We start from the raw sequence: 17855 nt of genomic DNA, 5'->3' as shown, positions 1-17855 counted from the left end.
AAGCCGACAATTTCTTTGAAACGAAAGATTTCACGTTTGAAAAAAAACAGTCCCTGGTCAGATTCGAACCAAGGACCTTTACCGTCTCAGGCGTACTCGTTACCTCCAGACTATGTGCGCAGGAGTCCCTTATAAATTTGAATTCGATATAAATTAAGATAGTAGTGATACTGTTAAAAGAACTGTTAGCCAGAAAAAAGTCTATATTCCGATTTGATAGGGCTTGTTAAACGCAAGAATAATCAAAGTAAGTCATTTCAGCTTTTATCGACACCGTTTTTTCTTTCTTTGCCGATGTTGGGTGGGTTCAGCTCATCCGTTTCCAGGCTAAGGAACTTCTGCGGGAGTAAAAGGGGAGGAATTTCTGTGGCAGTTAAAAATGTGGCAACTAGTGTGGGGTGACAATAAACAGTAAGGGCGAAGTGGTGAAACTTGGTTAACTACGCGGGCGAGTTAGGTCTTTAAAAGCCGACTGTAACCCGACCAAAGTTGGGAAAGCTTACAGCGGGTCGTTCTGGGAAGGGAATGTTCTGAGGGGTCCAGGCTAGGAGGTGGAATACAAATTACTTTTAAGGGAGGGGTTTCTGATAAGAACTTAGTTTGTATGGTTACTAGGTTTGTATGGTTTTGTTTTAAAAGTGGCTTGTAGTGGTTAAAAGTTAAAGTGTCATTTAATGGTGCAAAAGTGGATTCGTTGATTTCATTGGGCAGTACTTGATCACGTTGATCTTCTTCGATATTCGAATTCCAGATGGACGAAATGGTGTTGGCGTCCCCCAGTACCAGAGCATCACCAGGAACCAGGAGACCAGTGAGGGATGCATTAAAACCGGAAGGACAACTAGTTCGAGGGGGTATGTACTGATAGGAAGTTACTGATGGGAAGTTTCGACGAACTGGCTACCACAGCGATACTCATAGCCTCTAGCGTACTGTCGCTAAATGAAGGAAGTTTTTCGTACTGTATTGATTCGTTGATAGCAATGAGGAGGCCACCACCCTTTTTGTTTCTGTCTTAATGGATGAGTGAGTATAAAAGACCTCGGGAGGGGTTAAGAGTTGGTTTTTTTACTTGGTTTCCTGAAAAAGGCAATATGGATTTGATTGTGGGCTAGGATAGCGGCAATTTTGGCGGCTTTCCCAGATATTCCATTACAGATAAATTATTGTAGTCTTAGGATGCGTTTAATCAGCTGAGTGTTGCTCGAGGAGTTTGTGGGATTAGTCAGTAGTGGGTTCTGCCAATGAGTAGGTTGAGCTGGTTTATTTGGAAGGGTTGATGTTGTGTAATTGGGGGAAAATGTTACTGGGACAGTAGGAGTGGCTTTGGTTCCGGGGGGAAGTAAATGGCACGTAGAAGTACATAGGGGGCAGTAAAATTACGGTGATGGTCTTTTAAAAACTTTAGGCCATTGCATTTAAAATGTATCCAGCCACATATGTGACACCAGACACTTGCTTGGTTACGGTGTATGTACTGGCTGCAAAAGGAACAGTTATAGGGGCCAGGAATTGGATTAATTCCGGAGCGAAGGAGTAAAGTGAGGACTAGCAGACGGAGCATCCTGGCCAGCTTCAGACGCTCCATGGCCGAAAACCAGGAGACTTCTGATCTTCCCCCGACCCATGAGAGGGGGACCTTAACGCCATTTGCAACCTGGCGAGCAAGGCTGTCGGATCACGACTCGAAGACGGCGTCGTTTGAATCTTTATCGACACCGTAAACATTCATGATTTTTCTCAATAGTATAAAATAAGTGAGAGGCTCCAATCATATCACAATCGATTATTGGTCAGCTTGCTTCGAGGTACAGTAAAGCCCCAAATAAACTCAACAGACAATAGTTCAATCCAACTTTGAGTGTTAGGGATATGATCTAAAATTAGTGGGATAAAAAGTAGCTTCCAAAAGAAACATAGCAAAAAACACAAGCAAACAAAAAGCAAAAAACACAAAGCAAACAAAAATAGACAAAACAAAATTCCACTTTTCCAGCTGAAAATTCAGAAACTTCCAGACAAAAAATTAACGGAAAAACACCTCAATGTAAAAAGCGATTGAAGTGCCTTTTAAAGCTTAGAAATCGTTTCAACTGAAATAGATCCGCTGTGGAGCGAAGAAAAAGATTAATAACCAAGAAGTGAAGCAGCACCAGTTTCGACACCATACAAACAACTAGCGAGATAGCGAACAGCCAATACTTTGTCTAAACTCACATTTAGTTTGAGGAAAAACCTGTCAAAAACACATTCTCCGGCGTTACAATAAAGATTCAGAAAATTGATCCACCAGCAACTAACATGACGAGACAGAAACAATATTTCCTTAACTCTCTCCCTCGATCTCCCAAACATAAACCATTTCTCTAATTCAATCAAAGCTCAAAGCAGAGATCTATGTAGCTAAAACAACGACCAGCAACTAACTCGACAATACTTGAGTACACGCCCGTTGAGCCAAACATGCATTTGTCATGAAACTGGCAGGAAAGTATAAATATATATTTTTTTCAAATAACGCCACAAAGGTGAATAAGCCGAAACAATTTGTAAAGTACTTAAAAAGCTCAAATCACAAGAAAAGTCAGCACTGTGGCAAAAAAATAAGCAGAAAAGTGTTAAATTCAAACTCAGGACCTTCGCTGCCCTGGGCATGAACCTTATCTCGGGGCCAAATAACGCGTGCTAATTGAAAGCCCAATCAAGATTACGTGCTAAAATGCGTACTTGTAATTTTTCAAAAATACGTGCGCAGATAATCACTAACTCTCCTTTAGCACTCTTTTTGTAGAAGACCAAGTAAGGATCTGATAATCCAAAGAAATCTTTGTTGTCCAGTCCACGAGCAGAGAAGCAAATATTCCACGATTCCTAGAATTTATTTAAAAAGGGATTCATTATATCATGACTGAACACAAAAGCTTTGTTTTCAAATCAAAATAAAAAAAAAATTATCTCGAAATCAGAAAGCTTACGCGGCATTCTACTGTCTGCTGCGCTCTGATGAATATTTTTGCATGTGTGTTGCCTGAGTCTACAAGTAGCTTTCCCTGAGTTGCCAATCTACCCTGGACAACTTCAGCCAAGGACACTTCAAGGTGTCCCAGCTTATCATGGTGGTCCAAACTGCCCGATGAAGAGTCGCAGTCGTATACTTCAAATCTCAGCTGTTGAGAGCGCTCGAAGAAATACTTCATACGGAAAGGAGTAGTGAATGAAGGATTCAGATTATTCTCTACTCGTTCAGTGCGGCCCACCTGAGCGAGAAGAACCAAGATTTAGATTTTATGGTTTTGTTTGATCTACAGTTAAAGAGCTTTTGTCTGACCTCAACATATGGCGAGGATGAGCTTTCTCTCATCATTACCACACACACTGAAACATAAATTCTCATTATCTCACACTGAAACAGTCCTATTGTATAATTTTAAAGCAAAAATTGGTGGCCGGCTTCAATTCTGTCAGATTAGTTTCCTACGATGATTTTTGTTCCAACTTCTATCCTGTGATACTACTTAGGATTAACTAAACTACCAAAAGCAAGGTTGGAAACTTTTAAATTAACCCCACATAACCTTAAAAATGAACAAAATTTCGATTTTTTTTTTTAATTTTCTAAGAGTTGACATTCCATCGGCTCAGTTAATCAGCCAAAAACTGCTTAAAAAACTTTGGCACGAAAAAAAAATCGCATTGGAAGAACGCTGAGCGTTCAAGAGAAGGCGTATGCATATATAACTGTATCACCTACATTGCAACCAAGAGTGGACATTTCATATTTTTCGTTTTGGCTATTCCCTTAGAAAAGTCTACTACCCCATTACACTACCCTTGCTATTCACAAGGGCAAGCATCGACTAACTGACTTACTTGGATCTGATTTTGAGAACGTGTCCTTGTTCTTAAGGTCCCTAAAATCAAGTTGGTTTAAATTACCAAAGCATTTCTTTTAGTGACATAAATGCCTAGTGCAAACAATCTCCTGATCTTGTATGGCCACAGAAAAACGTTTGAAATACATAACAATGTAGCTTTCAACTCTTTTGTTGAAAACCAACTCCCAACTTTTTTTAGCATTGGACAAGTTAATACTTAAGGAAATTATTGATACACGGTGAACAATAAAACCTTCGGAAACAGAGGCTTCAAAAATTGGACCTCAAACTTTCTCCGATATTTACGGTGCTCAGAAGTTTATGCAGCCCACTTACTTGCAGGAAACGGTAAGATCCAGCAAATTGCTAAGCTCTGAATCGCTCGCCGCTGTCATTGCGCCCTGAAAATAAAACGTTCAACCAATTTACCAGACAAGGAGAAGTAACCAGAAGGTCGAAGGTATCATAGTAACCAAGGTTACAGTCAGGAGTCCTTTCATCAAATTATCTAGTCAAAAACCTAGGAATTCTCTAGATATGAAAGAGTAAAGTATAAAGTGGATAAAGTTAGAGAGTCAGATGCTTGGGAGTCAAGCCAACCAGATTGAGAAAACTAACACCTGCACAGAATAAATCAGACTTGAGATTGACTTAAAAAGACTGACCTGATATGACGCCAGGGATTTCGGGTACCCGACTTCTTGAGGAACCAGAACCAAATGCCTGTGCATGAACCGAGAACCCGACCCGATCGGTTCCAATCACCAGGAGCCGGAACCAACGTGGAAGACGGAACCGATCGATATCGACCTAACCTAGGTGAGTCTTAGATTGGACAACAAGCGTGGCAAAACAAGTTTCTTTCAAATATATATTTTGGACCGTCCAGTTCGCATTTTTATCAAAAATTATTAAGCATTACTAGGCATTACTACAAAATATGGAAATATTTTAATAACACATATTAAAAATCGAAATTTAAGAACCGACTTAGACCCGAAAAGTGACAGAATACGTCAAAATATTGGGGAATCGGAACTATTACGAACCGAAACCGGAACGTTATCCTACTATCAAGAACGGAACCGGAACCGAACCCCAAAAACCAGAACCGGAATCCCTGTTTGAGATCTATCATACACTTATTTACAGCTGCGCTTTTGTTCCCTTGGCGCTAAAAATGAAAATTTTCTTCGAAAATTTTTTTATCGTTAACAGTGCCGAGTACACAGGCAGCGTTCGCAACCTATATTGTGAGGGAGATTTTCTGCTCAAGAAAACAACTTGTACTGGTTTTTTCGGTACACGTGCTCTAGTTCTTACAAAGCTTATTCAGAAAAACTTCAGTGCTAAGGCCGGCGCCACCCTGAACTTCAAAAATTATAGGTTTAAAAAAGTATCCATCCGTAAATAAATTTGTATACTTGTCAGATTTGTTGAGTTTGAGCCTCGGCCCTGGCCGTTCCGGGGTTACAAACCGAGCCTGCGCGTATTCTACTAGGGGCTAGGAAGTCAACTACCGTTACATCACAAAGACAGTCTACCAACAGCCGTGGAACAAGCGTCTGGTCGCTTCTGATCTGTCCTGTGTAAGATTCGTGGCCCTAAAATAGCAGGAAGGTTAGTTTTTGCTATTTTCGTGGCCCTAAAAAAGCAGCAATGATTTTGCTATTTAAAGGCGTTCAATTTTACATTTCTAGAGATTTTCTCTGCCCTTTTGAGACTAGATCGGTTATGCCATCCATCTTTTTTCACATCTTTTCCGCAAACGCGTTTATGTTTTTTTTTACATTTTTTTGAACCAGAGCGGAGTTCACTTGCAAATCTAAGCTGCTGATTTGACCATTTCAATCAAAGAATTTTACTAGGTTTGACATTCAAGCATTGCAATGTAACATTCGTCTACTGCAGTCACACATGAGGCTTAAGAAAAATAGGCCCTATAACCATTGGCTCAAGAGTCAGGGACACTATCTCTTGTGTTTTTCTACCTCAAGAACGGTCGGAGCCAATTCGGTTTGCTTGCGACATGAGACTGGAACCCGTTACAGCTTAAAGGCCACTACCAAAATACCCCCCACTCTAGAAATAAAAACGTCCCCATACTTAGGTCTCGAAATACCCAAAATACATGAACGCCGTTAAAAACCGGGTCGGAACAATCCGCTTAGTTACTTTTTTTTGGACAGTGGAACTTTGATCCATTTCAGATGGATCAACCTAAAACTCGCCTTATCTCAACATAACTATCATAAAATACACTCGAGAAATTTAAATTGAGAACTCACATGTCGATGCACTTGAGTATGAGGAGTAATTAAAAGATAAGCAGCTCGAGAATCAAATAATATAACTAAATAAGTTTGATGCTAATTAGTTTTAACCACAGAAGTAAGTTCTGTCTCAAGAATCAAAGTTTCTGCATGAACCATCGGGACACTTGAGTTGTCCTCTCTTCCATTGAATGTTCACTCTGTTCCGTTCGAATAATCGTCCTTTGTCAAGTCTGTGTTCTATTCTCCTGTTTTCGGGATAAGACAGCTCTACTCTCTTATTATTTCGTATCGAGAAATTGCGAATAGCAATTTCCTGCCTTTTTCTTGAGTAGTTTCCCGCAATTGTTAATTCGGACGTTCTGATTTTTCACTTTTGCGTTTTCAGTTGGTTCGAGAAAACTGAGCATGACAGGCTCCATTCGAAATTTTTAAAATTAAAACTTCACTCCAAAATTACGTGTTTCTCAAGGTCAAACCTCCAGACATGACCGACTGGCACATACTCCCCGGACTCGAGATCGATGTCCCCATCGTGTGTTGTCATCTGCCAGTGAGTCCCAGAGAACCGAGTGTTGCTCAAGATACAGTGCCAGTGGTCATTTACAGAAGTTTGCCACGGACTTAAGTTTATCTACCTTCCAAAATTCACAACCACATAAAATTTTCACACTATCGCTAAACAGCAATCAAAATCTGCATACACCTGCACCCATGAATCCCCGCTTTTTAAGCTGGTAATTTTAAAACTTCTTTTGTCCTATTCAGTCAAGAAATTGTCATGCATCATTTTGATTTATATAATAGATCTATCATATTAATAACAATATCTTATTCGTCTAAAATTTCTTTTTCGTGAACCCAGATTTCATCCGAGTTCACCCTCGAGCCCCCTCCCTCTCAAGACTCAAGACTCTAGAATTTTTCCTTTCGAGCCACCGGCTCACCTCGTGTTCTTCGCCTTCGAGGTACCCGACACCGGTGTTCTTGACACTGTAATTTGTTCCAACAGTGCTTCTTCGTCATCGGAGCTGATCACAATTTCCTCCCAGGCCTTCAGCTGTTCATAGGATCGCATCCACTCCCTCTGCTCTTGCAACCTCTTCGACTGATTTGGTAAGCTCTTTACCTTCGACTCCCGGTTCAAACAGAAGGAATTGTGAAGACTCATGCTTATATTCTTCGCCAGGTCCTCCTCTAGTATTGATTCCCTCGCTCTAGAATTGTCTCTGGATACTCTGCCCACTCTTTTCCACCCCGTCGTGATCGCATTTCGATGGGTTAGCAGGGGTCTCTTGAAGGCATCTGGTCCTATCTCGGCTTGGAATTGTCGATATTCCTTTTGATGTTTCCTCATGTGGTCCTTTGTTACCACATATAACCAGGATGTTAATGTCGCACGAAACCAAGGAAAGAATCTCAGGCGGCTCCATATATGTCTGATCTCCACTGGTATGGCGAATACCTTGCATGCGGTCTCGAACAACTCAAGTCTCCCGCTGTAATCTATCGCATGAATCGACTCAGCTGTTGGCGTTCTCGATTCTCTATACTTCGCTACGTTTTCTTCAATCCATCGTAGAGCCAGCATCGTGCTCACCACCAAGATGGTCACCTTTTGTCGATGCTCCGGTAGTCCCAACGACTTAATCTCTTCTATGTCCCAGATCAGACAGAGATTGGCGCGTTCTGGGTACCACACTGTCTGCGTCAGACAGTGGCATGGACAATCCCCATGCGTGAGGTCGATGCTTCTAAGATTGCGTTCTCCCGAGGCTTCTAGGAGAGGCTCAAGTTCCATCATTTTCTCGTGTATCACGTCGACTTCTTCCGAGCTTGGAGTACCTATTGCGGGTTTCCCCACCACGTTTTGCCTTCCGTGATCACTTGTGTTTTCGTTCTCCAAGCCTAGAAGTTCTTCACCCCAGATTTCACTCAAGTCGTCTCTTTGTTCCTTCGGTACTGCTCCTCGGATCTTCCTCAACAGCTTGTGTGAATGATGTGACATCCGAGCTAGTCTCACGCACTTGGGCACTGAGAAGGCCTTGTCTATCAATACCCTCTGGCTGGACACCTCCACCATCGCCATGTGTAGTGGATAGTGGCTTCCACATAGGTTAGCCAACACTGACCCCACTAAGGATTTCGCATTCAGAGGCAATCCATAGGCTTCGCTCATGGGAAATCCCATCTCCGCCTCGAGTCCAATTTTCCAACTCTTGATGTGCTTCTGGTTCACTTGTAACACTCCGGGCCATGATTCCACGCTCAACGCGGTCACCAGGTGGTGTTCTGACTCTAGCCTCTCCAGTGACTGGAGACTACACATTCTTGAGAAAAATCCCAAGGCTGTCGCTAGGTTCACGGTGGTACTCGCGTAACAATCAGCCACTATCTGTATCTCGCTCTTCTCCCTTTCAGTGATATCCTCAAACCAGGTGATGAGGTCCTTTTTCTGGAAAGACTGTTTCCTGACGCATGATCGTCCATCACAAGTATGCTCGCCGTTGCCACATGTCGAATCAAGACAACTGCCCGGCTCCATCCTCTTCACCGACCCTGTTCCACTCGTCACCTCACTCGACTCTTTCATCTGAGGCAGGATCAGTCTATGTACTATACTCAAGGTCGCCAAATCCTCATCCTCTGTCGGTGCCAATCTCACTCGCTCAGTGACCTCCTCAATCAGGCTCGCATGGGGATGTGGACACCAGGAGGGTCTGAGTAATTTCCATACCACTCCCAGATTCGTGGTCAACACGCCATTCCCGTTGCCCATTTTTAGTTCCACTCTTCTACTTGAACGTGGCACACTTATCACTTCCGGCGTTCTCTCGAGAATCAGACCCAGGCTAGGTCTCTCTCTCTCCACAGTGTCTATCTCCATTATCTTCTCTGTCCAGAACTTCAGTAGCTCCGCCACCTCATAGTTTCTGTGGGCACCTCGGGCTTCCAAGTCCAAGAAGGGGTTGTACGCCATTCCCATCACTCCAGAAACATACTGGTACTCTCCCTTTTTGTTGAGCTTTAAGTACTCCCCTGACGAAGCCAGGTTGCGGTGAACGTCGTGTTTCTCCTCGAACTTCTTGTTGTAGAACCTTCGTATCTCATCTAGCTTCCTATGGCTCTCCAGAGATTGCCTAGAACCATCCTCCTTCTCTATTCCAGTACTCTGGTACACATTCAAGATGACTGTGGAGAGTCTCCTTTCCAGCGTCTTGCTTCCAACTGCTCTCTGATGACATGCCAGAATGGTACTGTCAGTCATCGTCGACATCGTCCATCTCAAGAAACAGGTTGCATCTTTCCTTCTTGCCAGACTCAAGCCTGAGTTGTCCCTGGCGACGTACTGCATCAGCATTCGATATATCTCTAGATTTTTGCCTCCCAGCTTCAGCTTATCGTACGAAGTCAGTGTCTCCAGCTCTATCCCCAACATGCTCCACGCGAACATTAGCTGTCCTGCAGTCCTGATAAAGGGATTCGCCATCAGCGGCGGTGCCGATGAGGGTGTCCTCATAGCCTCTTCAAAATGATCCTTCAATAAGTTTTGCCAGGATCTCTTCAGCTGGTTCGCCAATTCTATCTTGTTAACCTCAGCCTTCTGCTGTGTGGCCCAACTGTGTCGTTTGCGGGCTACTCCACTGTTCAATTTCTTCAAGCAGTCTTCCATTTCTTTCAATGTCCCAAGGGCTATCCACCACGGTCGGGAGGTATTTCTGGTTTTATTCTTCTCAAGAGGATCGCTGGTCACTTGTTTCCCAATAGCCTGATGTTCACTTGAGACCCATTCTTTGCCGACGTCTACCTCCCAGGTCTGCCCGCTCGTCGAACCTCGCTTCATTTTTATTCTCTGAGGTTTGAAATCTTCCTCCGTCACTGAGCTAGTGGGGTTTTCCATTTCTTTTTCTATGTCGAGCAGTTTCCTCGGTTCATAGCTACTTTTGTAGGCTGCCGTCTTCCATCGCGCCAGAACCATGGGGGCCGTCTCTCTCAAGTCCTTTTCCGAGACCGCGTCAGCTGAAGGACTGCCCAATCCCTCCACGTCTCTCTTCCTCTTGCGAGACCTCACGTCTTTATTCGGGGGCGTCGTCGTTATCATCACTGATTCAACTTCCTTCTCTCCAACCAACTCTTGCCTCCCCCCTGCTCGAGCCTTAAGGATATTAGTACTTTTAATCATATTACTAGTTCCCACCTTATCTCCCCTTGTATATTTAATTATTTTATTGTCAGTTTTCTGTTTCGGAGTAGAGCTGTCTTTACATTTGTCTTCTCTGGTCTTTTTTGATGTTTTCCTCAACTCGACCATCTTGCTCAACAGTTCTCCTCTAGCTTTCTCCTCTAAACCCGTCCCCATCAGGACAGGTTCACCGAACTTCACCACTGTGTCCCACAGTTCCTCTTTAAAATTGTCCAATGTGGTGTCTTCATCCACCTCTCGATTGAAATCACTCAAGAATTCTTGCCAAGCATCTTTGTCCAGAGTGCCCAGGAAGGCGTCTCTGTTTCCCTCGAAGGTATTCTTCTCCCTTCTCTCCGCACTCAAGAAGATCATCCCCATGTTGGGATTCTCGCTCGTCAATGACATCTCTGGGTCCTTGCGGGGGGATGAGGTCAGAGGTGGCGTGGGGGTATCTGCCCAGTTTTCTTCACTCAGATCCTTCAACAGTTCCTGCGCAGTGAACTCCTCCTCCGCTGGCTTCTGCTCCGGTGTGTTTCCCACCTCCATATCTTCTCCTGCCTCACTGAGAGTTTCATCCATGCTCTCGTCTCCCGACTCTGCTTCTCTTCTCTCAAGAATCCTCTTGAATCGATCTTCTACGGTGCCACTCCTTTTATCCCCAGGGGTGTCCACCGAAAGGGGTGATGGTGTCGTTGGATTCGTCCCCTTGTGCTCTGTCAGTGCCACGTACAATGGACCTGCTGCATCCAGCTTTTTTCCTTCCTGATTCCTTTCCACCTGCTCTAGTCCGTAAGGTGCCCGGTATCTCCTTGTGGCAAACAGCATCTCGTCTGCTTTCAGTGCGATATGCCCTTCATTCACTATCATCCTCCCGTCGTCCCATGCTGGCAACTGGTTCTCTAGACTTGCCCGCTCAAGTACTCTCAAGGCATCTCGCACCTCGAATTTCGGGGGCATCGACCCTCTCATTTTCTTGGCTTGAGTTGTCCATGAATTTATCTTAGCATCGATGGTATTTAAATAAATCGCTGCAGTGTAGCCGATGAAGAGCGGATCCCAGCCGTCGGTAAACTCCTTCTGCCGTTCTTCGGTTGTGGTTCTCGCGTAAGGGGACGGGACTACCAGGGAACTGTTCATCCCCAGGGTCATTCTCCTCACTATGGGGAACTCAGGAATGCTCACTGGCAGGACCTCTTTCTCCAATATCGCCTCTAGCTCCTTTTTCACTAGCTCGAAGCTTTTCGTCCATGCAGGAACTCTCAAGATTTCTCGCCCATTGGCTGTCAAGGGATTCAAGTTCCAGAACTTGGGGTAAGTTTCGATGGGGCCCTCGCGCTTGCCTCCCATCCGGCATTGCAGTTGTCCTCGGAAACTGTACACGTTCAACTCCGGATCCTTCACCTTTCCAAAGAGCACCGTGTTGCTCATCTGTGCCCTTAGCACCTCTTGCTGACACCAGTTAATTGTCGTTCCATCTAATACGCTTATGAGGCTCACGTGGGTCACAGAGTATCGATAAGCCGTCACCAGAGGGTCTGGGAACGCAAACGTGACGGTCGGTCCATAGATACAGGTCATGACCTCCCCCAGCCCCCGGATCATCCCCATGGGGTCCGATCTCATGGCCAGGCATAGGTCCGTCAATAGGGGCATGCCTGAATTCGCTCTTCTCCATTCTTCTCTTGTCTTCGGGCTCTTTTCTTCACCAGTCAGGTGCCTGTTTTGCATCAACAGGTACTGCACTAGCAGCGTCTTTAGTCCTGCCGCACACTTGTACGAGTAGGTCTCAATACTCGAGTGTGTTCTTCCCATCGACAGGGGCTCCCCGTACCTCATCAATCGGTGAAATGACGCCAGCTCACCGTGGGTCAGAAGCACTAACGTCAAGTACCCGTCTATTCTGAGGGTATCCACGCCACGACTGAACATGTATGCTGGGCCCATATTAAACAAGTGCCTCGGGTAAACCAGGTACAGCGCCAGCAACAGACTGATAGGCATGTTCAATACCTCCTGTATGAATGCCTTGAAGATAGTCTCCTTCGCACTGTACACCTCGGTCAGGAACTCTTTTCCCCAACAAGGACTTAAGAACTCGAGAATCTCATGATCCCTCCTCGTCCTTAGCTCACCTCTCGCGTGCTCCCTCCAGAACCCTCCAATCGTGACCTCATTGGCTGCTGTGACGAACCTGCCAACCGTCATCTCCTTCTTCTCAGCTATTCCCAGTTACTCCTCAAGAAAATCCCAGATCTGCTTCACCAGAAGCGGCGCATCTTCTCTTGTTTTCTCCGTGGCGTTTTCCAGTCTTGGTGTCAAGAAGGGCCATTTGCCTCCCTCTTGTGCCAACCGATGCACCATCGACTCTAGTTGCTTCTCCGATGCGGCCACGTTCTTCCTTTCGTTGTTCGGCCCTCTAGATCTGCTGGTTGAGCTCGTGATGGTCAACTCCATGTCCCGAAACCACAGACTAGCCGTCAGGTGAGCCACCACTGGATGATCATCCCTTATAATCGGGCTGAGCTTGAGTTGCCTGGCGAAGTTGGATATCTCCAACAAGAGGACCTCGTCTAGTACGATGAGGATGTCGGCCAACTCGTAAAAGCCTCTAAACGCATGGGAGACATCCGCCCATGCCGCCGCGAGTTCTGATCTGCGCAGTCTCAAGTTCGTCGGTTCCAATTCTCGGTTGGGAGCTGCCATCAGGACACGCCACCCATTCCCCTCTGCGATCAAGATCAAGAACGCGTACACAAATTGCAGAGCGAGTGTCATGCTCGAGTACCCGGGGGACGTTGTGAACGCCACTTTTGTCTTGGAGCCGAATCTTGAGGCAACATTCTCTTGTATTTCATTTATGGCCGCAAATAAGGTCTGGATGGCCTCCCAGATCCTCTTTGGCGTGGGCTCACCACCCTTGAGCTGCTCAAGAAATTCCGTTGCATGCAGATGATCGTTCATCCCTGCAAACAGTAGTAACTCAGGTTCGCAGGGCATTTCTGACTTCATTGCCACCACCAGGGTCAACATCTGGTTTAGCTCCGCTCCCGGCAAGGCATATATCAGGGTCTCTGGCCAGAACAACTTGGGAGACGTTCCTTCAAAATCTGATCCTGCTACGATAACCACCCTTGCTGCAGCTGGATCTGCTCTGTCGTAAACTGCCAGGGTTTTGGCCAGCTGCGTCTGCCCGCAGGGTTTCCCATATCGGGGGTCGTTGGCTAGTCTTGTGCCTTCATATGCGGCGTCTGGTAACTCCATTTCTCTCGGGTCCATCAGTTTGTCTACCACTCTCAATTGTGCTGGAGTGGCCACTCTAAATCTGGCAATGCTGGTTCGGTGCTTGGGAGGCTCCACCACCAATCCCGGGCTCCCTAATGACTTGAGAGGTCTGTAATTAATCGGTCCCATCACCGATTTTGTGGGAATTCCAGTCAGATCCGCCGTCTCCATCAACTTCGCTCTCGAGAAATGTGTTTCATGAGCCTTCAACCAGTCCACGCACTGGTGTCTCCCCAAGTCTTCGTGTGACACCTGTTCCAGACCCAAAGCTCTCGCTAGCTCCTGCCTACATTTCAGATCCTCCAGATCCAGTTCCTCGACCTTCTCCTCATATTTCGACCTGCTGGTCTCCAGTGGCTTCTCTGACCTCTTCTTCTCCGCAACCCCCACTGAGGATATTATCGACCCTTGAGGAGTGGCTGATATCGCTTCATCAGCTTCCATGGGTGTGGTGCTCGGTAACTTGGTCCGGCTGTTCCTCGAACTGTCTCTAGAATCGGCTCTCTCGCCTAAGCGACTGGACAAAGACCTCGGGTTGAAGAAGGGTGGGTTTGGAGGTGGTCCGAACGTGACCTGTGCTGTCTCCAGCAATTCTGCCTCTAGCGCACATATGTGTCTTTGGAAGACGTTGTTCAACCACTCCACCCCTCTGGGCCTATCAAAGTGAATGCCATCCGCAGATGCATCGTCAGGGAAAGAAGATAGCTCCATTTGTTCAGCCACGTCCAGTAGCCTAAGGGGAAGGACACTCCTTTGATGTACCTTCCTGATTGCTTCGTTCAGGCCTCGCACTTTTGTGTTCATCTCCACTGCATGTTGATCCGCTCCCATGTTGTAGGGAACAGTACATACCGTGAGAATGGCCGGATCCATTTGGATCCGTATTTCCTCGAGAATGCAGCTCATCTTTTCGTGCAGCCTTGTCACCTTCCTTGCTTCCCCCCTGGACACATCATTCGTCCCGACCATCAGGGTGACCGTGTATGCACTCACCATCCCGAACATCTCAAGTGTCGCTAACATCTGCGGCGTTGCGGCTCCGGCGAAGCTCAAGATTCCCGTTTGCCAATGGGACTGGATCCGGGTCAGCACCCGCAGCAAGCTGTCCCCAATGATCAAGTGAACCACGCCTTCAGGCACTCGCGGATGCGTGAAGTACTCCACCCAAGTCGCGTCGTGGAAGCAATCTCTCCTCTCCCTCTGCGCCGCGTTCCAGTCTATCCGATTGTGCTTGCGATATCTCCCTTCCGTATTCTTCTTGTAGCTTGAGATCACCACACTCCTGACAGGTTGCTCCCCCCACGTCGAGGGTAAGTCCGCTCTTGCCGAACCCTCGCGACTCCTCAGCTGTAGCCGCTCGTGCAACTCTTTCAATCGTGACGAGCTGCCACTCACCTGACTACTACCCGGGGTCGAACTCGGCGTATATCCAGGCAGCGCGACGTCCATCAATGGTCGTATTACTTGAGTCTCCATGCCGCGCAGGGAGGACGCTGATTCGGGTGGGATCCATACCTCCAGCCCCTCGTTCATAGGTTCCTGAGCCGCACGATCGAGGTTGAATCGACCTAGGAGCTTCATCTACCTCCATGCGTGACTCTGGCCTTGAGACAGTCACTACCCGTTCTTTGGGCCTAGCCCCTTTCTGCATATCGAGCTCGCGTTGTTGTCGCTGGATCCTCTCAAGTTTTGCCTGATCTCTCTCGAGAGCCTGCTTCAGCTGCTCACAATTCGCGGCATTCTCCCGCACCCTTTCTGCCTGTAGCCGTTCAGCTCTCATCATGTCCAGTTCTCTCCGCGCTTGGTCCCTCTCAAGCACCGCTTGATCCCGGTCGAGGTTCGCCTTGTTTCTTTCCCGCTGGGTTCTCTCGAGTTCTCTCTTCATGGCACTGACGTCCGGATAAGCTTCCCCCGTCTGCTGTGCCCGTGTCATCGATGGTACTTTACTCGTACTCTGGCTCGTGGACCTGACTGATGGTCTGACCGGCAGTGGGAATTCCCCCGCGCCATACTCCGTATTGTTGTTCAGGCCAGGGTTCCTCGCCAAATCGAACCCCCTTATCGCTCCATCCACGTTCCAGGACAGCCATCTGGTTTGTTCTTGATTGGACACTCCATCAGTGGTGTAGCCTACCATCAAAACCGCCTCCGTCGCAGACTCCCGACATTCGCCCTGTTCCTCCAATTGGAGGATGGCATTCAGCATCACTGCCATTCTCTCGTCCACTTGAGTATAATCCAGGTCCCTCAGCCGCCTGTACAATTCGTCAAGTGTGGGCTTTTTCAGAGCCGATGGCATGGACTTCCAGAATCGATCTGCCATTTCTGTGATTTCAATTGGGTCCTTGAGTATTAGCAACTTGAGTTTCACCTGAGCAACTTGAGTTTCACCTGAGCAACTTGAATTTTACCTGGGCAACTTGAGTATGAGCAGCTTGAGTTTTCTTCCTTCAATTGAATATAGATGAGTAGTCAACGTGAGTTCAACAAATCAATCTGAAAATAACACCCGATTTTTTAGACTGACAAGCTCTGTCCCTAACCAGAAAACCCCATTACTTTTATGATTAAAAACCCTCTCCTTTTCGCCCTACTAAAATAGTTCAATTGAAATATTCTAAAAACATGCAGATACATTTTATGTTTTAGCACCATCAATCATTTAAAATAATAATTGTCATGCCAATCACCCCTAAGATCCCTTACCTGTTTTGTACCCCAGTACCTAGCTCAAGACTCCTCCCTCACACCCGACTCGACACCCCCGTGTACCCGACTCAGGCGATGCTCAAGTAGTACTTTTTATGATTATACACCACTATCTCAGTTTCTGCAAAGACTACATGTAGGATAGCGTACAATTCCCTTGGGCTCAGTTTGCCCCTGTTTGGGTCATACACCGGCATTGAGACCTCTGTTATCCCTCTTTCAATCATGAAGTCTCGTAGTCTTGTTAGTGCCAACATCACGTGTTCGGGATCAATTGTGTTCCTGTCATTGACCCTCGTCACTAGGAAGCACAGGTATTTCCCCGGGGCTTGTGCTACTGATGGTGGGAGCGCTGCCATCCCTCCCAGTCCTGGTCTCTGTCTGAACAGAAACTCTACGTTCTGGTATTCTCTCTTGAAGTCAGCTTCCAGTCTTGATTTGAAACTCATGTCTGCCGTGATGCAGATTGCGCTCGTTCTGTTTGACAGGATGAAGTCACTATCTGTTATCATGATGTTTTCCGAGTACTGATTGGGTATTTCAAATTTCGTTTTGAAATTCCGGCCTATGTTAGGCTCTGGCTCTTGTTCTTCCAGTTCCAATTCGCTGGTTTCTCTCACTTCCTTGAGCTTCTTTATCATCAAATTTTTGGTGTGGGTAAGTCCTACCCCCACTCCCCGGACAAAAATATTTATCGACGTCCCCGTCGATGTTGTCGGGTCTGAATTGTCCGGTGGAATGTCCAGCGGCCTGTCTGTCACCGTCCAGCCGAAGAGAGGGTCTTCTGACTTCTTGTGTTTTTCCGCTGACACGTCGACTTGCTGGATACTCTGTCCTCCATGGCCTTCGTCTTTGACGTCGCGTATCCACTCTAGTATCCTCAAGTTCGTGTTCTCCCTCCTCTCTATCTCGCTCTGTTCGAGGTCCGTCTCCATTTCTGGTGTCGAGTAATCTTCCTGCGGATAGTGTCCTCCATCATCAATGACCTGCCATTTCTCTTCGGCTTCCAGTCGCCTGCACTCAGTAATTCCTCGCCCAATTTGTCTGGCTGTATCTTGTCAATCAAGAAGTCATCCCCGTATCTGTTGTATCTCATACCCGTCCGTTTACGATTGCCAGTTCTGGTTCCCGGTGATATTTGTCGATCTGGCTCCATCCACTTCGGCACCTCATCTTGCTCCGGGTCGTTCCAGTCTTCTTCTGCAAACGATCCTGCTTCAGACTCCACCTCTATCTTTTCATTGTCGTCCAAGCTCAAGTTTTCATTGCCATCATTTTTCTCCCTGGTGCCCTTCTCATTCACTTCACACGCTGGTTCTACCACCAGGTACTCGAGACCCTCCATGTCTTTCGGTAGGCACCAGTCTTCCGGGGACGGGACGTGAGGCTTCAGATTTTCGTAATGTGCTGCTCGCCCAGTACTCAAGCGGTAGAACCGTCCTTGCTGATGTACTTCCGTTATCATGAATGGTCCCCTCCACTTCTTGAGTAGTTTCTTTGTTCCCTTGGGCGGTATGACATTTTGGAAGA

At 46.6% G+C, this 17855-nt stretch overlaps 1 protein-coding gene across 1 annotated transcript in view; it reads right to left on the bottom strand.

The window, feature by feature from the left end:
• The window catches only part of LOC134848127 (copine-5-like), a 546303-nt gene that overhangs the window by 21027 nt on the left and 507421 nt on the right, over positions 1-17855 (bottom strand). Inside the window, exons 2-6 of the mRNA XM_063865482.1 lie at positions 4212-4278; positions 3871-3911; positions 3329-3375; positions 2976-3257; positions 2768-2871 (exon numbers count right to left, since the gene is read on the bottom strand). Coding sequence (XP_063721552.1) covers positions 2768-2871; positions 2976-3257; positions 3329-3375; positions 3871-3911; positions 4212-4270 — 533 coding nt within the window. The 5' untranslated portion in view covers positions 4271-4278. The remainder of the gene's footprint in view (positions 1-2767; positions 2872-2975; positions 3258-3328; positions 3376-3870; positions 3912-4211; positions 4279-17855) is intronic.

The sequence above is a fragment of the Symsagittifera roscoffensis genome, chromosome 6, assembly GCF_963678635.1.
Source record: "Symsagittifera roscoffensis chromosome 6, txSymRosc1.1, whole genome shotgun sequence".
NCBI classification, from domain to species: domain Eukaryota; kingdom Metazoa; phylum Xenacoelomorpha; order Acoela; family Convolutidae; genus Symsagittifera; species Symsagittifera roscoffensis.
The sequence above is the reverse complement of the archived record's forward strand: the minus strand, read 5'-3'. Positions and strand labels throughout refer to the sequence as shown.